At 41.5% G+C, this 25,206-nt stretch overlaps 1 protein-coding gene across 2 annotated transcripts in view; it reads left to right on the forward strand.

Annotated features, from left to right (window-relative positions):
• Window positions 1-25,206, forward strand: part of fgf14 (fibroblast growth factor 14) — a 97,504-nt gene that overhangs the window by 64,066 nt on the left and 8,232 nt on the right. For both annotated transcript variants that reach the window (XM_061088727.1, XM_061088728.1), the window contains exons 2-3: window positions 5,424-5,534; window positions 6,816-6,919. In XM_061088727.1, coding sequence (XP_060944710.1) covers window positions 5,424-5,534; window positions 6,816-6,919 — 215 coding nt within the window. The remainder of the gene's footprint in view (window positions 1-5,423; window positions 5,535-6,815; window positions 6,920-25,206) is intronic.

Consider the following 25,206-nt stretch of genomic DNA (forward strand, 5'->3'; position numbering starts at 1 on the left):
CACGGACATCAATTGGGCTTTTGAGCCTGATCATTTGGGTCAGATTCAAAGAAAGTGTTACCGTAACTATCACGAATCAATACTCACAATCCCCATCTTCATTCTATCTAATGTAAATTTGAAATTTTATTTAAAAATGAAGTTTAAAACAACAGCAGTTAAACAAGGTGCCAAACAGGCTTCAAATGAAAGAATACCAAAATATTTGTAAAAACAAAGATATGTGAGGGATGAGAATTAAAATTCTGCGTAACAGCAGATGGAATTGAGGGAAAGCGTTCCATACTGATTCAGGTGCTGTGCACGGATGTTGGACATGGAATTGGCCCATCTGAGTAAATTGTGGTGCCTTTATGGCCCCTGATTTAGAAATTAAAATTCCAATTAGGCTAGTGAGAAAAGTGGGTCTTTAGCAATGATTTGAACATTTACAGCATCTGATCAGTTCTGATATGACTTTAAAGGTGAAGTATTCCAGAGAGTAGGAGCAGCTGCTGCAAACAAAGTCTTGACACCTCGATTCTGGAGCCTTAATCTTTAGACCTGCAGCATCAGTTGGTCAACCTGGGTTTTTGAGAGGTGCAACAGTTCACCTTAATATATAAAGTGTTCATATTAAAACAGCATATTTAGAGTTCAAGGCAATCAAACATTAAAATGGAAAGTGTTGGGTGCACAGATGTGTTTTCCTGACCTCCTCCAACACTTTAGGGAATATTTGTGTTTTCTCTAAATCCTCCATGTTTTGACGACAGATGGAAAGCAAGTGATCACACAGATTATTTTTTTTCAGGGATTAGATTTGAGTTGTCAATCCTATTACGCTGTAACCCAGTAAAGTGAGCTCGGCCACATCCAGTTTGGACTCCGCCATAATCTCACTGCTCCCGCTCTAATTATCTCACCAGATTAGATCTGTATATCATTGGATCATGTTACACAGATCAGACAATTAGATTATCTTTCACGATCTGGAAACCCATTTGAGGTTACAGCTTTGTTGCTCTGTGGCTATTTGTTGCGGTGTGTGTTGACAGGCCACGGCGGTGCCTCATCAGTCAGCCTTCAGAGCCGTCTGCATCCGATGAGTTATTGTTGAAAATGTCTGAGATGTTGATGTACATGAGATGAGAAAGGACTGCCGTGGTTCTCCATGACAACAGGAGCAACATGCAGAGGTTTCTCCTCCGCAGGCCGGAAAAGCCCTTGTCCTATTCCAGAAACATCCAAAGTGGGTCAAGCAGGTGACGGCATGACAACAGTCTACAACTGCTGCTGCAGCTGCGCCCCTCCGTGTGGGTGTGTGTCTGTCTGTGTTTGTTTGGCACTGAGCACAACATGGGTATCTGCACATGCACACACACACATAGGCAGAGGAATGCCACAACAGAAAGTAAGACAGGAAGGGAATGAGGGAGCTTTGAGTTCGCTTTGGGAACAAAACCCAAGAATCTCAACCTCTTGGTGACAGTTGAGTTTATATGCAGAGGGGACGTCTGCTGCAGAACAACACAATCTGAGATCTGCCAAACCACCTCTCAGTTTCTCTAGAAACAAAGAAGTGGTGTGGAGGAGCATGCAGCACTTCTGTCGTTAGAAAAAACTAATACCGGTTCGACTGGGAAAGTCCAACAGCAGCGGAGGATGGATGCTCCTCGGTGATAAAAAGCACTATTGTTTCTGCTTAAGAAAAAAAAAAGGTGAATATCCTGACAGACAAGGAGAAAGATTTCCTAGCAGATCTGGGTTTTAAAAAGTGCACGCGTCATATCAGGCTTCTGTGATCGAACTGGAAATGTGCCTTTTCTCTACTGCTTTGCATAAAACATCTTCCTCATTGTCTTTCTCCAATTTGCTTCAAGATTTCCTTCATCCAGAAGGTTGATTACATCAGCATTTGTTAGTTTGCAAGATTAGATAAAAACTATGTTTACCAGATTACCATGGACGTTGGTGGAATAGGGTTAGGGATCCTCCTTTTCGTCACTTTCTTAGCATTGCGAGATGCAGCATTTTCAACATTTGCATTGATTTCATAGATAATTATATGTGAGTCTTGATTGAAAAACTTTAGGGGACTGATTGAAATGAAGAGAAATTTGGTGCAGGTTGGTTGAATTATAGAGGAGTGTTGGGCTTTGGCGTGGTGTGTGACACTCCAGTTTAATAAATTGTCTGACTTAGTCTATATTTGATTTAAAATGGAAAATATATAATAACTAAATAATGACAGATTATGAATGATGTTTTCTTGTAAGGGCAGAGGTTGCATCTTATCCATGTGAAAATTTTTATCCAGTGGCCATGAGTGACTCTGACCTTCAGCGTGATTTGTATGAATGGGTTTGGCAGCTTCACAATCACACAAGCAATTATCATAATACGTCATAATAATGTATCCACTGGCATACATGAATGTGTGATGTTAAAGTGTCATTCGTAAATGATGTCCCTGGTATTTAAGGATGTGAATACACCTCTCAGTATAGGAATAACATGTGAACGATCATCAATCATGGATACTTATCTCGCACGCTTTCTCATTGCTGTTAGTGTTTTTCCTGTCAGTTTTTTATCAATTTTGATAAATTACTTGAAAATCTACAGATTTTCGTCTCACTGTAGCTGCAACTCAGAGATACTGAAGCTGGAGGGGAAATCCATGTGTGTGCGTGTTTCTGTGTGTGTGTGTGTGTGTGTGTGTGTGTGTGTGTGTGTGTGTGTGTGTGTGTGTGTCTGTGTGTGTGTGTGAGAGACATCTACTGGCTGGCTCGCCCCAGGGAACACAGCTAACATCAAATGATTTATAGCACGATTGAGCTAAGTTCACCTACACACACACACACACACACACACACACACACACACACACACACACACACACACACACACACTCAGATATATTATTCACATAGCCAGCGAGCAGTTATGCCGTTTTAATTCTTCCAGATTGCCTCCCACTGATCTGTCTTCAGAATCAATCTCACTCCCCCACCTTGTTTAAATGCTGCTGATAAAAGTAGTTAATCGATCGCAGGTTAGGCTCCTTTGTGTGTCCGTGGAGGAGTATTTGCTCAGGGGAATTGTGCGCTCATTAAAAATCCATATGAAAATGTGTGTGCAGTGCTCGTGCTTGCGTGCACGGGTGTGTCTTTGACTTGGCGAACGTGTCTCCCTGCTGCATGAAAACTCACCCATCTCCACCGTCACTGGATCGAAGGACATGAGGGTGTGGTCCTGAGGTTATGCTCGATGGTCTTTTATTACTGGATGCTCACGTGCTGCTTGCATATTTAGCGATTGCATTCAGCTCTTTGTAGTGACAGTGACTGGAGGACAAACTAATAATGAAAAGAGGGAGCTGGAGAGTGATGCAGTAAAAGGAGTAGTGCATTAGAACCCTTTCTGTAATGCAACACAGATGAAGAGGCTTGTGCATGAAGAGCTGAAACACAATGAAAGAAAATCAGGAAATTGTTGGTTGCTTTTAAGCAAAAGCTAAGATTTTCTTCCAGCAGCATTTCAATGTTCACCCACACAATCGAATCCCTGTCAGCTTTGTTTTTCTTTTTAAATTTTATTTTGTTTCTGTCTTTGTGAGATTGTAAACCCACAGAAATTCTTTAAAGTCATTTTTCCAGTAGAAACGCTGAACAGTTGTTGACTTCAGCGCCTGCAGCGTGAAATGTGTTTGTATTGCTTTGTTCTGTATATCAGTGAAAATTTAATATCTACGGGTTTGGACTTCTGTTCGAACAAAACAAGACTTCTGAAAACTCCATTAGGGAACTTTCTACAGATATTTTGATGACTTAATTATCGGAATCCATTTTCACCACTGACTTTAAAAGACAAAGACATATTCTCACTTTCATCGTAAGTCAAAACAAAAATTTAAATTCATTATAAATGAATAAATTGTGATCTGAAATAGTTATCTTTTTCATTTAGTAATTATCTTTATTTATTGAGATGAGCTTCGACACTAAATTAATAAATTAGTAAAAAAAAAGAAGATTTTTACAGTTTAAAGTTTGGGTTGGTAATCCTACAAACACTAGCAAGAGCAGGCTACAGTTCATATATTGCACCCGTTCCGTGAAGTTGTAGTTGGGTATATGAGTGGGAACAATAACAAGATGTCTGTCCTATCTCATTTACAAAGTCAAGCTTCCATTTGAATGTTAAAAAGTGTATGCTCATTAGATATTGAAGCCAGCAAACGGAGCACTGATCACGTCTGCACTCTGACATGAGGACCTTGCAGAGTAGCTGCTGCAGTTTTGACGGTGAGAGTTTTATTGCAAACCAGAGAGCTGCTGCTATCACCGTCCTGTCAGCCGGCTTGACGCCTACAGCCGAGGTGCTCTGACAGTCAGGTGCTGTCGCTACCTTTTTATTGTTCTGGTGAGACAGAGCACTGCTGCTGAATGCTGGTATAGAAGTAATGTTTGAATGCAACAGGAGGGAGACATTTTCTCCCGTTGTCAGGCTGTAAAGGTCTCAGAGCCACCGAATGCCATCGCCCGACCGACTCTGCCTTGAGCAGTAAACTCTCTCTGCCCTTAGCAAGACCTCTTGGTTTTTCCTCTGTGGCTGGGCTCTCCCTCTCTCTTATTTCTCCTTTTCTCTCTCTCTTTCTCCCTCTCTCTTGCACTCACACACAGAGGCTTGCAAGGGGGCACGGCTTAGGCTCAGGTGAAGTTGATTGTTCACCTCCCCGGGGCTTTTCTGAGAATGAAATCTGGTTTGATAGCTGCCTGCACAATAAGACTAATGTTGATGGTATACGACCCCAGTGGTTGCCCGTGCACACACTCACCCACACACAGGGGAAGAAATATTGTCGCACAGCTTGAGCACGAGTAATATCTTTCCAGCGACATCCCAAAGTGCGATCGCATGCAGGTTTATTAAAATGTTTTTCGACTCACTTTTATTTTTTCTCTTTTCTTGCAGTTATTACAAACCCACAAAATGCCAATTAAGTCAGAACATGACCGGTTGAGCCGTCGCGGCGCCGGGCAATTTAACAGCAGCGGTGATTTATTTACAGTAGATATGTGGCTAATTCCCATGTTGGGTCAGCTAGAGACGGGCCAGAGCACAGACACTCCTCACATCCTGCACGCTAAGAACCCGGAGAGGGTGCTGTTGGGTTCATTATGGGAGTCGGGCGACCGCAGATTAATTCTGCTGCCTATAATTGGATGGCCTATCTCTGAGCCTAGCGGGGGGGCTTATGTGCCCGGGAAGTTGGCTGTGGAAGTCGCCTGTGAACATACACGGGAATCCGAAAGTGCTGCTGGTTCGGCAGCCTCTTGAGGTGTTTTGCTGCGAAGAAACAAAGTGGCAGCACCAGCGCTTCATCATCTTGGTCCTTTGCTAACTCTGCTCTTTCTTTCTTGTTTTCTTCCCTGCAGATCCCCAGCTCAAGGGTATAGTGACCAGGTTATATTGCAGGCAGGGATACTACTTGCAAATGAATCCCGATGGCTCTCTTGATGGGACCAAGGATGACAGCAGTAATTCCTGTGAGTATCTCGACAGTGGCCTTCTATAACTTCACACTTTTATTTTTTATCATTTTAATTGTAAAGGTACGGCAGCGTATTGTATTCACTTGAATAAAAAAAGAAAAAGCTCAGTTTTTCCGAGATAATTATCTCAGAAAAACAGAAAAAGAAAAAAAATTAAGTGAATGCAATAAGCTTCTGTATATAGGTACCTTTAGCATAAAAGAATCCACGGTACAAGTTGGAGAGGATTTCCTGGTCTAGATTTATTCCTCACGTGCAGGAAAATGAAACAGAAACCCTATAGGGAACTTTCTCCAACCTCAAGGCCGATTCTCCCCTTCATTTTTCATTGTCTGGATCCGAGGGGTGTTCTTAAATTGCAGCTATACGGGCTTGCACGGATTTCTCCTCCGCTCGGAGAGGGAAAGTGGACCAGGAAACAGTAGGCCTAACGGGGAGGAAAAGGTATTATTAGCTTGTTCTGGCACCGCTCCTCCAGTGCTTCAGGCAAGGTGTTTAATTTGATTCCTGCGCTCGGTGGTAACGCTGGTCTGACACTCCACATTGTGTCACTTACTCCTGTCGGCATGAGGAGATGTGGCACATGTCAAATCTGATACGCTGAAGGACAGGACTTATTGAAACACTGGGGTTTCATATAGTGTGCACAAGGGATACATCGTACATTATTAAAATTCCCGATACCGTTTCAAGTGTAGGCACTGACGTCTCCACATTAAATTTGACATTTTGGAAATTAGCCCATAAAGTAGTTCTCTTGGCCTTCACTTATGCTCCAAACCTGCCAATAGCGATCACTTAAAGGGTCAGCGGGGGTCATTTCGTGCCTTTAATTCTTCCATATACACTTAATGTCACAGCCAGGCCACTTCTGTTGTTTCTCACCAGTACAAACAATATCCATTACCAAACCCAGGCCCAGGGAGTCTGTTACTACAGCAAAAGGCCCATTAAGTCTGCCATGCACCACTGGTGGCCGCAATTACAGCCACTCCTCAAGTAGCTCTGGGTGACCCAGGCTATGTGAGGCTAGTCACGTTCGCCGAGCGCTGCAATTCATCTTCACAGATTACCTCAATGCAACAGCTATAGCAGCTGCATTAACTATGCTCTGTGAAGCATTAATGACGGGCAGCTTGCACTCGGATGATGCATCACAACATGATGTCCCCCCAGTGCATTACATGTAGCTCTTTGTAAGGTGATGGTTTTTTATTATATGTATAAAGTATATCTTATGTATGTGTGTGTTTGCCTGTTCACTGTGTTTTTCAGCTTTGTTCAACCTTATTCCTGTGGGCCTCAGAGTTGTCGCCATTCAGTCCGTGAAGACAGGGTTATACATCGCCATGAACGGGGAAGGCCACCTGTACACATCAGTAAGCACACCAAGTCTATTCTATTCTATTCTGTTCTATTCCTCCATCCATTATCTATGTCGCATTGGGGAGCTATCACTTCATTATTTATACTGCTTATCCTTTGAGGGTTGTGCAGGGATCTGGACCCAATCCCAACTGGCACTGGGCGAGAGGCAGGGTGAACCCTGGACAGGTCACCAGCGTGTATCTATTCTATTCAGATATTTACTCAAAAAGATGTACGTAGTTAAGTGATCGGTTTTTGTGTCGTGCAAGTTACTGTTTCCAGCATAAAGCTTCCTGAACGTGTCTCAGATATTTACCATGTTGGCAACAAGGATAATTGCCTTCCTGGGGAGGTTGGGGATCCCATTAAGCAGAAATCCATGCATAGGCTGCATATTTATATTCACCCGATTAAATGCTCCCAGATTTTTCATTTCAAATGAAAAAAAAATCAATTATATCAGGTGACATTATTCAGGCAGAACACACACATCGCTCTCTCTCTCGCACGGGATCGGCTGCTGTGCCGTTAGAGAGAAAATCGTTTGCTCTGGTAGTCAATAAAAATAAATGATGTGTATGTTATTAGCAAATAAATGATGGGATGGTATGATACGTGTTCAGCACATAAACCAACCATTGACCAGTGTTGGGACATGGAAGGAGCAGATATTGCTTTTCACCACAGTGTGTACCAGCCGCTGTTATTGACTTCCTCTCTTCAAAATAAAGTAGGCTCCGGCAGGCCAGACAGCCAAGGGGATGAGAAGACCTCCCCAGCACAGACAGAACCTCTACTCTCCCTCCTCCACCCTCTCCTCCCCCAGTCATTCAAATCTATCAGCGGGAAGAGCAGTGGGACTTAGTGCTCCTCTCCCACACAATAGTATCCATCAGAATCACTGTCTCGTCGTCCCTCCGCGGTCCTCGTGTCCCTAATCCTCCGAGCGCAGAGCAGGAAATGCCATCTTATTCTTAATTCATTACCTTGGGGGTTTGAAGGGGCGACTCCTCTTACTGTACAGTGCACCATTATTCCACTGGAATTCTCTCGTACTTAATCACTGCTTGACTTAAGCCATGAAATTAAATTCAGTGGAGGAGGATTGACCTAGAAACCTATGGATTTTGTTAAGGAAACGCATTGTGGGGATTATAAATTAATAAATCAACACAATTCTGCACAACATACAAGGTGACATTATTGTACAATTTGTTGATTGTACACAATCTTTTGTACCCTATTACAGAGGCACACGCCAACACAATTGATTGCAGATAAAATATAGAAAGTTAATATTCAAACGTATATGAAGACGCTGTGATCAAGAAGGTTTCTTCTCAATTAATGAAATCAACCTTTTGGTCATAACTAACCTCATTCACGGAAAGAAAGTCCTTATTAAGTGGCTGCAAATGCAAACCCAACATTTTCTTACAATTTCAAATTGAAACCATTTAACTGGAGGAAACACACGTTGAAGTAGCCACAGGAAATAAAATGTGCCGGTGATCGTAGAGCTTGTTGTTCATAAAAATGGTTCTGCAATGTGAGTCATTTTTGACCTGCTGCAAACCTCTTGTTTGCAGACTAGTGTCGTGTGCAGCATTAAATCAGATCATGTCTTCCCACAGACTGATGGAAAAAGGCAATGATCCCTGGACAATACTCTTTTTGCTGCCTCCAGGATTCTGTGATTACTAAACCACAGTTTGCTGTTGCCACCAGTAACCACAGGTATCACCAAACCAACCTGGACTGAAAAACGTCCAGATTTCCACTTAAACTACCTTTTGCATGGATGCCGTGTGTAAGCAGGGCAATGAAAGCAAACGCAAGAGTCCAACAATGCACCTTACAAAACTTTAGAACCAGGATAAGAATAATACAGGCAGAAGAACCAAAATCTGAGAAGAATAATATGTGAAAATGCTGTTTATATATACACACCATATACAACATTATTTCTTTTGATGTTTATGTGTTTTTCTGAGCAGATTTAGAAGTTGCATCTTTATTACGAAGGGTGTCCAGTTCTTGCATCAATAAATCTGTCGGTGAAATCGTAATTTCACAATGACTTAATAACTAACCTGCTCTTTAATAATCTAACCACTATAGAGCTATAGGCTGAATAAGGCCTTCATATGGCCAGCCTCTCCCATCTCTGTTGCTTTTCCTGTGATCACTGCTCCTGTTCATCCACACAGATGTGTCTACGTACTGCACACTCTCACGATTCTCCCTGCCACGGCACTTGACACATTCAGTAATTGCAGCGTTTGTGACGCCTGTCTCGGTAGTAAGCTTAAAATTGCTGCCGTGAAAACTCGCATCCAAGTGTTGATTGCCAAACCTGCGTTATAGCTGATAAATGCAGTTAATTGCTGCTCAGGCTCACCCTCGTCTGCAGCGGCGTTCGTTACCATGATTACGTTTCATCAGAGTCTTTTATGTTCAAGTGTTTGCAGGTTTTTTTCCCTCCAGCCTCTGGGTCATGTTAAGTCCATGCAGAAGTGGTGCATGTTGGTCTCAATGAGCCCAGTCGGAGCGCTGTGTTCCCTCGGCACACTCTACCTTGCTCCGCTCTTCACACAGCTGCCCATGCTCCATGTGCCCTTTATTTCCTGTGCTAATGGAGGTTCTGATCAGACCTCAGCACTCCCACTCAGAGATCTTTCTTTTTTCCTCCTTAGTGTGTGAACTACTCTGATAATGGCAGCCTTGTAAGATGTTCCTTATCCTCCTCCATCTCCCCACCCACCCTCTCCTCTAGCCTCTTCATATGCTCCTCTGTACGCATGGTTCTCCCCATCACCCCTGTGTTAGTTTGCAGGTGAGGATCCGTCAGTCAACCTTCTCCACCCATTAGAGGTATTTGATTATAGCGTACTCACATTTTCAGACTCTACTTTCAGGGTTATATTTATGCAGAGTATAGAGGGGAGATGGAAAGGTGAATTCTGCAAAAAATATTGTTTTGTACAATGTAGTTTTGTTTCTCTATGTCCAGATAATTTTCATTTACTAGAATCCACTCTGTTGAATTCTCTCTCTCTCTCTCTCTATTAAACACATTACAGAGGCTTTTACCGCGATGGCGTCCTTTGATAAAGAGCGATACTCGGATGAGGTGATTCAAAGAGAGTCCCACTCTTTCAGGAAATGGATAGAACTGCTTCAAGGCCTCTGGTAGTGCATCATATTCTTTTGTGCGAGGCGCCCAATGCGCGACGTGCGAGATAGCATCAAAGTGAGTGTGCAGCACTCTCACAAAAGACACACCACGGAATAAAGGAGAGTACAATCATCTCAACCCCCCTTTTCAAACTGCTCCTTTTGTATCCGAGCCAATAAACTCCCGGCTAATTTCTCCTCCAAGCTCATCCCTGCATCAGGCATCTCTTCTGAAATATAAGAAGAGGAGTGGAATCCTCCCCGGTTGTGGACTGTGGCAGAAACGCAACTTGTGGCCGTCTCTAGATAACAAAAGGGAAAAAGAAGTGCTATTTCAATTGAGATGAAAACCTTAATTATTCTTTAGAGGCTGTGATATTAAATCCCGAAAAGGAAAGGAGGAAGTTTTGGATTGTATGGTTTGCTTATGACGAAATGGTGCTGCCAGAGCATGCAACTCCCTGGCGCTGATGTCGTTTTCCCGTCCCGCTCACACCGTCTCCTACCGTCTCTCAAGTGTAAAGGTTGAGCATTTCATGGTCGGCTGGTTTTCTTTAGAGCCAGTTCCCCATTCCCTCACTTCACTGGAGTCTCTCTCTGCAGGCTTTCTTTATCAGGAGCCTGCACTTGTTAGTGCTACCTTTCATGATTGTCAAATTGACGTGCCACATCACTTTAGTGGTCCTTTTAGAAATGAAATCCTTGAGAGGGCCAGTCTTGAGCAGTGCAGTGGCTTCAGCCGCACTTGTTAGAGTCTGCGTCATCGCCTGTAGACGAACACAGCGGACTGAGGGCATCTGTTTTTACTGTAATGCCTGTTTCAGAATGCATAAAAGCCCAGAGCGGCTTGATGCCCAGGCTCTCTCAGTCTGCATCAGTATGAAATTGAAAGTGCAGGGCTGCTGTGTGCAGGGAAGAATAGAGACCAGCGGCTTATTCCTGAGTCGCTGGTGTGAAACCGAGAGCGTCCCTAGAGAATGCTCAAGCCCGGAGTCGCTCGTACTCGGGTTGGTCTGATATTTTCTCACCAACATTTTTATTCTATATCCGACCTCTTGGGCCATTTTTCTAAAGCTGCTGTCATATGCTCTGCCTATTAGAGACACCCTCCCATAACCCCTCTTTGCTCCCGTGCTTTCATCTCCATGTGTCAGCTGCATGGTATTTCATTGGTGGATACCTCAGTTCCATTTCATATTAAAACGACCTTTCACTGTAAGAAGATTCAGATGTTAAAAAATAATTAATTTGAGATCTGTGCACAGCTAGATTTGTGTTGCATCTCTGTGGGCGGCATCTAATGACTATATTCATTATCTATATTTATTCTGTCCACACAATGTCAGAAAATAGTGAAATAGTATTTTGGCCCACGGTGGTTCCAGATATCTTTAGTCAGACCACTAGTCTAAAATACAACTAGAAGGGCCCTCGGAGAACACAAATCTCCCCCAAGGTCCAACATTCCCTTCATGAACCCACATTCAAATTCACTGGATCTGAATTTTTGTTTGAATCTGTCCCACACAAAAATAAATATTAGTCCAAGATCTACGAGTTATTCTGGTCAGTGATCCTGCTAACTAACAGACAAACCAACAAACACCGATAGAAATAACCTCCTTGGTGGAGGTAAAGATATTAAGTTTACCATCATGTACAATAAAGAAAACATCAAGTAATAACATTTGAGGAACTGAAATTAAGCAACTAACTGCCATTTTTTTCTTGGATTTTGATAATCAAAATAGCTGCAGATGGATTTTCTGTCCATCTGTCTAACTGCTACAGCTTAAATGTTTAACTTCTTTATGGATTTATTGGATTTTCATTGTCAACACTAACTTAAGGGCAAACCTGTGACAGGATGAACAAAGTTGATGAATCAATCTCAATAAGAATCAACGTGATCAGTAAATTCAATTAGTTTCATGTCGGGCTCATGTTAAAACAACATCATGCTACCGACAAGTCAACAATACTTTTAAGGGAATGGAGAACGAGACGTGGAAGCTATGTTAGCTTATTAGCTGTGCTGCACCATACGGTTTTACATAGCTATCCTCTGCGGTTGTATAAACTGGTTCACCAAGAGGGTATGCATTTAGAATATGTCTTTTATGCTTAGAGTTGCATTGCACTTCACTTACCCCGGCATGTTTACATCTGAAAGCTTATGACATCATGCACCAGCCCTGCAGGTTGAGCTACTATGTAACCACCTACTGTACGAAAGCTTTGATGGACTTAGCTTTTCTCCACTCTGTTGTGACCAGAGCGGATGTGACAGAAGCTATTCCAATTGTGTAAACACGTTTTGTTTACATACCTGATGAAAAGCATTAGAATAAATACATGACGATCAACAGAATTGCGATCTTCCACTGTGTGTGTACGACCACAAAAGTGTGAGCGTGTGTGGAGTCGACACCAGAGCCGAGCCGATAGCTCCGTGTGAATGCATTCTATCAGGGCTGATGAGAAACCTGTCACGAATGAAAATGATCTGTTTGCTGGTTGTTTTATGGACGGTTAATCAATGACGGTGGGCGATCGATGCAAGTGGAGTCTCTGGCATCTAGATATAAATTACCAACACGTGTGAATAACGGATTTTCTGCTTTCTGCTAAACGACATAAAAACACACGTAGTTAGAGTCATCATTCATTCATCACCTTGACAAACCACAGCAGCTCGACCCATGGGAAAACGGGCACAAGTCAGAAGAAGCAAAGAAGCACTCCTAAGTTCGGAGAGTAGTAAGAATAGTAAAAATCCTGCTTGAAATAGTGTAATTAATCAAATTTGAACTAAAGAAACACCTCATCCATCATTACTCAGGGAAACGAAACCTATTTATTAGCAGTCAGAGTTCCCATGTGTGTCTTTAATCAAGTGAACGAATCCACAGACACACAGTCTAACAGTAGGATACCAGAGAATTCCCACAGATTTCTGGTACCTGTGCTAATTACTGTGATAATTTCGCCTCCAGAGGAATGTGACGCTCTGAGCTGACGTTTCCAAAGCCCTGCTCTCTTCTGCCTTCAATTCAGTGTCAGGGAGGGTGGCGGTCACAAGGGCTGGAGCGAGAGCAGCTTCATGCATTAATGAACAACAAGGTTGGAGGTACGCATCAAAGCCCAACCGCTGAACTGTTGGTGGAGCCCAAGAGCAGCTAAAAATAGACTTGTCCTCCAGCCACTTGATATAAATCAATCTTTTATTATGTATTTGTAATGGGTGACCACTCATGTCTTGTTATACCTCAAGAAAAAACACTGATTTAACATCCTAATGTGCACGTTTGCTGTTTGGAGCTGCAGTTTGGAGTCTGAGTTGTTGCAGCAGAAAAATAAATGTACCATTGATTTTGAAATTCATTTATAGCTCAGCACGGTCTGGCCCTGGCTGATATTTCAGAACTACTCAGTCGATACGCTCCAAGCTGAAATCTAAGATCCTCCAACCATCACTTGCTAGTAGTCCCTAAGTCAAGGCTGGTAACCAAAACATTTTTCCACTGGTCAAAAAACGCACCGACACCCACTAACATCAGTTTTTTGTCTGTAATGTCAATGGATTCAACCGGCCTTCACTCCCGGGTCATGTGACTCTGCAGCAGACATAGGATTAAATCGGTTCTGTTAGGATGTGCTGATTTGGAAAGGCAGCAAGATAAGAGAGCATCAGAGGTAAGAAAACAGAGGCAAGCTTAACACTGGCAATGGGAAAGTTGTTTTTTTGTAGTTTTACCTGTGTTTAAAAAAACCTGCATATACCCACTAATATTGGTGTATAAGAGGTTTTTTTGAACAACTTCACCTCAAGGAAATAACTAAATTCTTTTGTTTGAATCAGCACAGGTTTGTTGATATCACAGGGCAAGAGACGTGTTTACTCGTAGAAAATAACTTTTATTTAACTTAAATGCGGAAATCAGCAAAAAGCTAAATGAAACAAGCAATCAACAGGACACAAATTAACATATGAAATTAAACACTTTTTGCCATCATGTCCCAGAGCTCTGGAACTCTTTTGCATGAGTTAAGACTTGACTTGTCAGCTCTTTACCTTTTTTTAAGTCATTTCTAAAAACATATTTTCATATGAAAACCTTTCAACGCCTGACTTTTAACAGATTTTAACAGAATTGGTTGGTTTTTAATGTTTTCTTTGATTCTATCTTTCTTAATCTGGTTTTGTATTGTTCTGTATTTTTTTAGTTCCTAAATATTTCGTAACGCACCTTGCAAAATTGTTTAGATAAGTGCCATAGATATAAATATATAGATATAGTTATTTTTTCATTAACTTGTAATATTGGTGTTTTGCATCACATCAGTAAGTTAACCCCCCCACACAGTGTGTTTTTATACCTGTGGGGGTGATGTCTCTGAACAGTAACTCATAAATATGTTGCACGGCCTAAATTTCTCTCCAGGTCAACAGCTTGTGGTCTATTAATGTCACTTCTTCCTTTGTTCCTCAGTCACACTCTTATTCCCCTGTTTATTTCTAAGCAATTAAGAGTCAGCAACTGAAGCAGTTATCCTGAATATCTGGTTAGCATGACACATAGTCACACATAATGTATATATGAACGTACAGGAAGGCATATAAGGGAATTTATAATGGATAAAGAAAATCTTTCAGCACCACGAACAATTCGCCTGTAACTCACAAGGTAACGGACTTACCAAAAGGTTGGAAGGCTTTTAAATTAATTTTGAGGTTTTTTTGCCAGGAGCCTTTTTACAGTATCATCCACTGCTTTTATCACTGTGGATGACTTTCAGTTACCTTGCTGCAAAGTTCCCATCAGTAGTCTTGGTGCACGGTGCATTGCGTTAATTCAGTCTGCTCTCATAGCTGATTGGTGTCATAGTTCATCCATGCCTCAGTATCAGGAGCTCATGTGTTACTGATGCACCTTTATTCAACTTCTTTACCTTCTAGCTGTTGATTTACTATGATCAGTTCGACGAGCAGAAACTTCCTTTCTGCTCAAATTCTTTAAGGGTCTCTTCTGCCAAATTTAACTAAGTATTTTCTGTTAATGGTTGGTTCTTAATTAAAGTATCAGTCACTGAAATTATTTCTTCTAATCTGTTAACTTCTGGTCCCAAATTACAGACCAGTCAGCCAGTTCCTGGGTTGCAGTTCTTCTCTTTTACTGAAACCCTAATACTGGTGCTGTAAACTTCCTCTCAATGGTACCTCGGACCCTTTGTGGAAATATGTGGTGCTAGAAGGAATTTAATTTAATTTAATTTAATTTGTCAGCAGAGGAAATAAATATTTTTAATGCTATGACTAGATGTTTGTATGAGCAGTATCAAACATTGTTTTATATCGATGGCTGTCTTTAGCAAGTCACTTTTTCAACTGCTCCATTTTATATTTTTCCGTTGGATTCTTTGCTTCATTTTGAGATCTTTGATTTGATCCTCCAGTAATCCCTTTTCAACATCTCTGTAGTTATTTATCAGTGTCTTGATCCAAGCGTGTTCTGTCCGTATTTCTCCTCCCACTGTGGCCTGACTTTCTACAACGGCGGTCATCGGGCCAACTATTGATCCGTCAGGTCGAGCTTAAACAGAATCTGCTTCATCCATCTGGGATAACCCTTAAATCTCTATTAAAATGTATAGCGGCCAAAAAAACGCAGACAGCAGTTACTCTGCATTGCATTGGTGCTACAGAGATAAATAATGGGAGACTTCAAGTAAGGACAGAGCAGGAGACTGTGGAAAGAATAGTGGCTGGACCGGAGAGAAAAGGGAAAGAGGGAACTCTGAGGTGTGTTTGGCAGGGACGCCCGTCTGCAGTCAATATTTGAAGACAAACGATTCTTGTCAAATATCAATTTGTTTAAGAGATGCTGCTCAATTAAATGAGTTTTTAGAGCTTCAAATTGATCCTAGTCTGATTAAAACCAATAAATTCATGAAAAATCAACATTTATGGATTGAATATGGCTCATAACGCCCCCTTGTTGTTCCAAACCGTCTCAAATGCTTATGAGTGGGAATTTAGAAAGACTGCGCTCATTTTCAAATCTATGCTGAACATAAACCACCACATCATCTACTATTCAGAGACACCGCCCTCCCCACCCCACCCCATCTTCTTTTCTGCCTGAAAACTGAAAAGAAATAGTTTTTATGTTTTGTTTCCTGTGGGAGGCACTTAGGCTGAAACTCTTTTGTCCAACTCTCTCAGTATCTTCTTCATAGTTTTGACACGAGACTTCATCGAGTTGAACTTTCACTGGAGTGAAAGCCGTCATGCACAGTTGCCTGCTGTCCCTCCTTCTGCCGCCTGTGCCACATATTAGACCATCTGATGTTCTTATGTAACTGCAGAAAGAATAAGTCAGCACTCCAAAGCTGTTGGTTCGACCTTGCCATGATTTCAAACTCTGTACGTACTCTTGAATTTAACTGGAGAAACTATGATTTTTTCACACATTGCTTTTCATTACATCTTTTGATCTTCCTTTGTTACTCCTGTGCTACTGTCATTTGGTTTTCTTTGATTAAGCCTCAAGACCTCAGCAAGTTTCCGACATTAACCTGCCATCCAGGATGGGGGCTCTTTCAGTTCACTCCTCTAATAGGGTAGATAAAGTCTTTTTGACCCTTATTCAATTTTTCTTTCTTTACACCTCCGCTCTCACCGGCCTCTTTTACCTTGAATTGGCTTCAAACTGTTTCCTGTTCGCTCTTGTTTTCCTTTGAAACATCTTGGAAAAAAGTGTGTAGTCATAGAGTGGGTTTCTACACTGCTTGGATTCAGAGTGCTAGTGATAAACAAACACATTTTAATGAGGATTTTCATCTGTGTCTGTGTGTTCACACAGCAGAATAAAGGGAAAACACAGGAAAAGTAGGCAAAACAAAGTGGGAATTTCCATCCAGTGAAATCCTCAGAGGTCATGTTAATATGGAGAAAAGCAGATGTCATGGTTGTCATTTCTCCATGAGTACACATTGCAGTCGCTATCAGAGCAAACAGCCTTTTTACTGTATTAATGACCCTTGTTGTGGCCTAATTGCTTACCCAGTGTGTAAATGTCAAGCACCATGCAAATACAAATGGCTTACTTGTGCTTGTTGCCTCAAGAGCTGTGTAATGTGCAAATGAGCAGTGGAGGGACGAGGACTCGGAAAGCAACAAGTGGTTCTCAAGAACTCAGTGTCCGAACAGTAATATGTGTCACTTCAAAACCCAGGCCACACACAATGGTGCACTTTCACTTTTGTTATCTGAAGCCACTTTTATACATGAACTGTGGAAAAATGTCCTTGCCTTTCACATAGGAAGAGCACAGCAGGAGATTGTCAGGGTCAGACAAGTTCACAACAACAGGAAAATGTTCAAGATCAAGTGAAGGGAGGCGTTTAGGTAGAGCAGCAGGAGGCAGGACGTTAGGTATAAGTGACCCTTATCACCAAAAGTTCTCAAATCTTGTTGTCTTTCCAAGGTGACATCTTGTGAATTTTCCAGAAATGTTCCTGCTGATTACTCACATTACCTCACTCAGATATTTTCTGGACACTATACTCATGAGGCTGGTAGGAAATATTCAGGAAATTGTCGTACCATACCACACTGCATAAGCAGCATCCCATGTGTATGTTCTTTGACTTCAAATGGACCTTATTTACTGGAAACAAGGAAATATAAGATCTTTTAAACGTGTGGGGGCATGCGATCTTAGTGGAAAGTGATTTATTTCATCTGAACGGCCATTTTTCAGTGCAGATCTGACTCATGCATGGTGCTGCCTCCACTGACACAGATTTGGAGTTGATTTTTGTCTTGCATTGACCAAAATATCTCATAGTAATTCACAGTAAAGACAGTATTCAGACTTTCCACTGCTTCTTAGTACTATTCAGCATCTCGGAATGATTCATAAAGAGACAGCCGTATTAAGGTTCAAACTACTGAATTCTGTGTCAGGCTCATGGGGTTGTTCCCAGTGGCTGGATAAGAGTGCGGGGGTGGTGTGTTTGGTTTGCTGCGACAAAAAAGCCATCAGCGCTCAGCCAGCCTGCAGGTGTAATCGCTGGAGTCTCCTCCATGAGAATCCCTCTGCCGTTTCTACTTCCACCCGTGAAATGAAAGTAACATTTTATCAAGCTTCACCCCAGGAGTTGTAAAAATCAATACAGTGGGGGCTCTCTCGCAGAAGGGCTGTAAATCATGGAGATTCATTCTCTTAAATCTGAGTTAAGCCCCTCCCCGATGTGTCTGTGCAGCCCTCCACACTGTGCAGAAACTGCAGGTTCAGGGACAATAATGTTTGTGTCCATACGTGTTCACATAGCTGTTCCGTTATCGGCCTTTGGAGTTATTCTATTCTTTAATGTCATATATCAGTAAACTGAAACATTTCTTACTGTAGTACAATAGACATCCACTCTGCATGGAAATGGCATATTTTTGCTCTTGTTAGAATATCTCTGACCTGAATGTGTAAATTTGTATTTCTATATTGTTTTTCATCTTGTGGTTACGATTCTTTAACCAAGAACTCACTGCAGAAGCCGACAGGTCAGAAATAGTTATTGTACAGTAACACCCACATACCAGAAAGCTATTCAAGCTGGAAACCATGCACATGCACATGCACACAGGCAAAGGAAGCTTATACTCATCCATAATAAACTCAAGCAGAGTGTTTAATATCTACCTATCTATCTGCTTTTAAAATGCATGATGCGCATTATTGTCTTGCAATAAATACTTTTGTTCCTGACCAATGGCAATCTCATGAATTGATGCCCAGGGTAAAGAGTCACCTGTCAGGTTTGGAGATATGAGCCTCAAGCTGAGTGCTGCTGTCACACTGTAAGGAACAAGCATACAGCCTCTGTGTTGTAGAGCAGTTCTGAGAAACCTGGGGCCTGTACTGTGAAGCAATTTCACCATACAGAGAATATCTCTCCTGAGCTGGCCTCACTGAACCTAAACCCGTCCATCATGGATACCAAGCTGGAAGCTTTTCATTATAAGCAACATAGTCAGGAACATGACTAAAGGACCTTATATTACATGAGACGATCATACCAAGGCGAAATGTGAAGAATATGATTCCAATATCTGGAATCTTTTTTTTTTTGTGATGATGATGTTGCCTTATGGCTGTGCTGCACAATAATTTTCCCGGGTGACAATTAAGTATATATCAATTGTATCTAGATCAGAAAAGATCCACTCAACGCTTCTGGGTATTTAAGGTCAGGATGTGTATGTACTGTCAACCAGAGAGGTCACATGGAGCCGGAAGCTCGTAGTTTAAGCTCTTATCATGCTGTGTTGAGGTGGCGATCCAGACTGCAAGAAAGCTGCAAGAAAGCTGCAAGAAAGCTGCAAGATAGCTGACTTCCATAACAGAGGCTCCGAGTGTAACAGAGTATAAAGTAAGATGATAATAGAGATGCAAAAAAAAGATCATGCATAAGAATATCGGGAATATAAAGTCCATTAACTGCTGTGAAGCTAAACTAGAAGATGGATTACTTGGAGAAGAGCCAGTACATTACTATAAGTGGTGAATTCAGAAGTTCAAATTTGTACCACAGTGTTTTAAAGAATCTGGAGCTTCAAGAGATAAACGCTTAAGCTCTGGGTGGAATGTCAAAGTATTTTATGCTTTGGAAAGTTGAATTTGGTAAATAGGACCACGGTGGAGGAAATTAACCCTACATGTTGTATTAAATGTTGAATGACAGCTCGAGAGCATTTGAAGTTAATTTGAAACCTGATATCACCGGCATGGAACAGAACCCTCTCCAGGAATGCTGCTCAGGGAACCAATTTGAATTAATTTGAGTTTGTGAGATAGCCATGATCCTGAGATGATACCAAGGTACTGATTAGTATTCCTACCCTGAACTGATATGAAGAAAGATGACATAGATCGTAATTATTCCGCAGACGGTAAGATTGACTGTAAGTATTTACATCTTCGCATTTGAAAAACAAACTCTCCGGCTGTCTGATTGACGGGCGGTTGAAGAGCTGATAGGTCGGGTTGGCAGTTCCTCTCTGGCTGAGTGGTTGAGTCACTGAGCCTTCCAGCTGTAGCCACGCCACAGTTGATCCTCACAGAGAGACTGACTGTTGGGGGAATCCTCTTCTCTCCTCCGCTCAGACACAGATGCTCAGGTCGAGTGCTCCGGGTGATTGTCAGAAAGGTTTCGGGAAAGGCGGAGACAGTGACATGGCTATAGTCGGATTTCAAAAAGGTCAAAGTTAAGCTGGAATGTGTGCAACCAAATTCCTCAGGATTGTTACATACTAGACCAGGCTTTTTGAGGATATCTTACGGGTGTGTAACATCGCCCTTGCACATCTGGCAGTGTTTACATCTGTCCTAACACACTCCTTATTGGATTTTCATGCACTACCCTACAGCCCCGGCTAATGAACGATACCCATGTTGTGCCCAGTTCATAATATTATTATCCTCTGACCTCTGACATGCCTCTCAGAGCGCAGACAGCTGTTGGGCTCAATTTCTGTCTATATTGTATTCATGTGCATGTTTCTATATCTAAACTGAATCCAGGCATTGAGGCTGCGCATGTGATTTTGTTGAGGGAAAATTCATCTAACCAGGGGAAATGGCATTTTACATTTAACAAATATTCACATATGTTTGCAAATATAATCGTAAGAGCAAATTATGTGAACTTTATTTCCCCACAATGCCAGGCAGCTATTAGGTTACATCGATTTGATATAAAGGTAAATTGGCTAAAGCTTCAAATGTGGTTCTGCTGTTTAATCTACCACAGTTTGTGTTTTTTTAAATATAGTTTTATGTAAAAACTCTATTCCTGTTTTATACTTTAAATAAATAAATAGATGGAAACAAATGGAGGCCTGTCAAATAATCATTAAAATGAAAGACCAGAATCACCAGTTTTTAACATTTAATTGTATTTAAGTTTTCTTTACTAACTGAACTGTACACACTTTAATATTCAGCTCATGAAAAGGAAGGTGTGCAACAAACAAAGATAATGTTTGACATTCTAAGTCATTCAGGCTCCCACTCATTAATTAAACCATGAATACTTGTTGGCGGCCATATTTCTGCTAAGTGGTGGTGCAGAGGCATAATTTCATGCCAAAAGAGAAACTGCTACCAGAATTGCACTGCTCTGCATTTTATCGGCATGAACCCAACCTGTGCCGATCCACCCACACACACACACAGAACTGCCAAATAGTCAAAAGGGCCAAACATGCAGGTGTGCCTGGGAAACTTGGCATCGCTCCTGTGTTTGCTCGGATGTCTTTGCAAGTATGAAAATAGAAACTTATCCTCCTCAGCCAGATGAGGATTTCCTTTGTAGTTTCATTGCTAAACATGTGTGGCAACACACAGTTCAGCTCAACAAGTAGAACACTGTTTGTCAAAAGAAAAACTTAAAACAACTATGAAAATAGATTTAGACCAGGACATCCTTCATCAGATGATCATGCAATGAAATATTGGGTTATCTTTTTAAAGCGTGGGCCATTTATAATCCCACAGTGACGACGCTGGATCCGTCACATTATACAGGGTTTGTGTATGTGCATTTTTTTTTATGATCATGCACATAGTTCACACTCCAGTGAAGCTTATCACTGGATTGGTCGACCATGAGAAAAACACATCCTTCAAGTCTTATCGATGACTTTGTGAAGCGTTGAGCTGCTTTCAGACGTGCACTGATATTCTGAGATGATCCCAATGCAGTGGCTCTATGTGGGAATACAAATGTCCCAATCACACACTTTCTGTAGTTTTTCCCTCAAGCTACCCAAAGCATAAACTCGGCCCATGTGACAAAAGAGCAGGTTGTTTTCCATGATTTTACCAGGAGTGACTGGGCTCATTGATGACATTTCAAACTTATGTATTAGAAGTGCAAAAAGCTAAAAGAATACGAATATCTCACGATGAAAAAGAGGTGTCTTGGACTTGGAAGACACAGACAAAGATGAAAAACGATAAAAGACAACAAGAGGCTTTTGCGATAGGGGTCGGATGCTGATATACCATCATGTCCGGCCTCCTCCACTCTACCCTGACTCCCCCCCCCCGCCTGAATGGTCCTGTGATTCTCCTGTTGTTGTGAAAGCATCTGACCCAGACAATCCCCCGCTGCGTTCCTCATGTTGGAACAGCAACAGTAGAAAGCATGGCCCCAATTGTCAGGACAATTTCTTGAATTCATGTCTGAAAACAGCTTTGGTTTCGGTGTAACAGGCTGTACGACAAAATGGAGGCGGGCCTTAAATTAGTTTTTCACTTTAACAATAACCATGAATAAAAACAACAAGCAAACCGTCTCTGCTTCCTTTTAAAAATAAAACACCAGCAGCCTACTAACATCATTAAGGAAGAGCAACACAATATGTAGATGTTAAAAACAACTCTAACACAGTCTTTTTTTTGGTTTATCGGTGATACAACCTTATGTGACAAAAAAGGGAAAAGCCGTTCAGGTTTCCTCACACAAATGAACACTGAGTAGAGCTGAGAGCCTAGATGAACAAGGTGTTTATATGCACAGTAGCGATAGAGAGAGAGAGAGAGAGAGAGAGAGAGAGAGAGAGAGAGAGAGAGAGAGAGAGAGAGAGAGAGAGAGAGAGAGAGAGTGGGAAAGTCACCGACAAGCAAATCTACAAGGAGATACACACACTTCCTCCTTTAAAAAAAAACAAAAAAACTGGGGCACCATTCCTGAGGGTGTAAACAACACAAACACAACAGAGGTAGAAACACAGGGAGCGGAAACACACATCTATGCCCTGTGCCTGCACACACACCTCTCTCACACATATATATATATATACTCTGGGTATATTTCTTTTCTCCGAGCCTGGACCTGGGTGCACATGCAGAAATGTGTGTGACATATATCTGAGATGTGCTGTCAGCTTGTTGTGCAGGGCTGGTTGCTGACTTCCCTGACAAGAGATGACTAGAGCCATTCCAGCAGAAGCCGGGAGCCTTGACACCAGTCTGGCACCAATTTACGGATCAACACCAGCAGAGAAGACCAACATACACACACACACACACACACATGCACTTGAAACCCACCGATCTCTGCGTGGGTGGTTGCGCTGCATTTGTTACGTTTGCCCACCAACAGGCTCTCCTACGTTGTTGTGTGTGGTTTTAAAATAAACGTATCATATCATTCATTTATTTTCTTCACTGATTTATTCAAAAAGGCTCCCAGTGCTGGATACTTTACAGGCAGGGTTTTCTCAGTGGATTTATCCAAACTGACCCCATGCAGCATCATTGGAGTTTGATCAAAAACTCTGCAATTTGCATAAACTACAAACAATAAATGATGATGTTTGTTACAAGCTCATACAACAAAGGGAACATAGTAGGGTCAATACTCCAATATGGCCGAACATTTCCTTTATATAACTACATTTAAATTCACTCGATCCTCATTTTAATTTGGATTTGCACCAAATTGCACACACCAGTTCCCTAAACATAGCACCATTAATTAATTAATTAATTTTAAAAGGATTATTTCACAAGGTTAAAGAAAGTTTCAAAAGGTTCCTGCATCTGTCCCCTGATCTAGTCTTTGACAGAGGTAAAGACAAAAGTATGTAATAACATCATTTCAATAGATCTGTGAATCATTTAAAATTTTACTCACAAATCATTTCAGCTAAAAACACTCACCGTGCCTAAACTGCAATTAAGTCATCACAAAAAAATGTACTTTAACAATATTTTGCCCTTAAACACATTTTTTTTGGTAAAGAAGCACAATTTTTCAAATGCATTTCCAGCATTTGCACAGTCTCCTCAAAAATGTCACACCAAGAAAAATACAATCATGCCAACACATGCCGCAGGTTCCTTTGCTACTGAGAAAAGCTACACTTCAGTGCAACTCTTTTTTTCCTTTTCTTTCATTTGTGTGTTTTTATGTGTAAAATGAGCCAGGGGAGCTGTACTGCGCCGCTTTTAAAGGGTCTCTGCCTTGAGGGGAAATTAAGTGAACACTTAAGTGCTTCTGGTCGACCAACACTTCAAAGGTGTCGCTCGTCTCTGTCGTCAGTAAAACTGCATATTGACCCATTTTTGTTCAGTCGGGATAAGAAGCAGTTAGGTTGTCATGGCTCTGACATAAAGAGCACACGATTCACTCAGTAAATTGGCTTTGGTGTGCTCTCTGCTGGCTGATGCTTTTATCACTGCAGATATGGACATTTTTGTTATACTTTGTTATTTTTTAGTTCTCTACAGGAACATAATTTGGCCCTTGACTTTGGCAATCAAACCATTTTCCTCCATTTTAATAGGTATGAATTGTGGATAAAGATGCACTTTTCACAACTTCAAAGTATCAAAGATCAAAGTAACTTCAAAACTCAAGGTATCGCCAGCACAATTTAGATTTGCTTTCACGTGAAATCAGGTCCACCAAGATTCCATTAGTCCCAATGGCCAGTCTGACTATATGGTTATCTATCCACTTCATTAAGAAAATGCAATGTCTATGTTTTCAGGGGGAAATTCAATCAACATATCAGTGCTTTTCAAATCCTTTTCAAAACTCGATTCATTTACGAAAATGCTCAATGATGAAGTAATTTGCTGCATCTTGGGTCTTTATTTTTATTAATGAGTATTTTTGTAATCTCGCTGTCTCTCATCAGCCCCAACAGCAGCAATTAATTTGGAAGTTTTGTTTGAAATTCAGGCGATACCAAAAACACAGGCTTGATGATTCATAACCACTGTTTACATCTGCTCTCCTCCCGAGTCATTCATTAAACATGGGGTTGTTTGCGTTGCCAGTGAATTGCAGATGTCTTCCTCAGACTGATACGTCTGAGGGGGGGTTGCAGGCAAGCATGACAACGTACACTTTTACTGTCTGCACATTGTAAGGATCTGCAAAGACAAAGGGACCTTAACATTGACTTTGAGGCTCAGCCAAGATGTCCTCCTTGATCTTACTTTGACTTCTGTCCTCAGTTTTCATACTGTCACGCTCAAATATGCAGCTTCGCAGAGTCTTAACATAAAAACATACTTTTAAAATGAGCTCTTCCTGTCAT

This window comes from Limanda limanda, chromosome 16 (genome assembly GCF_963576545.1).
Source record: "Limanda limanda chromosome 16, fLimLim1.1, whole genome shotgun sequence".
Taxonomy (NCBI): domain Eukaryota; kingdom Metazoa; phylum Chordata; class Actinopteri; order Pleuronectiformes; family Pleuronectidae; genus Limanda; species Limanda limanda.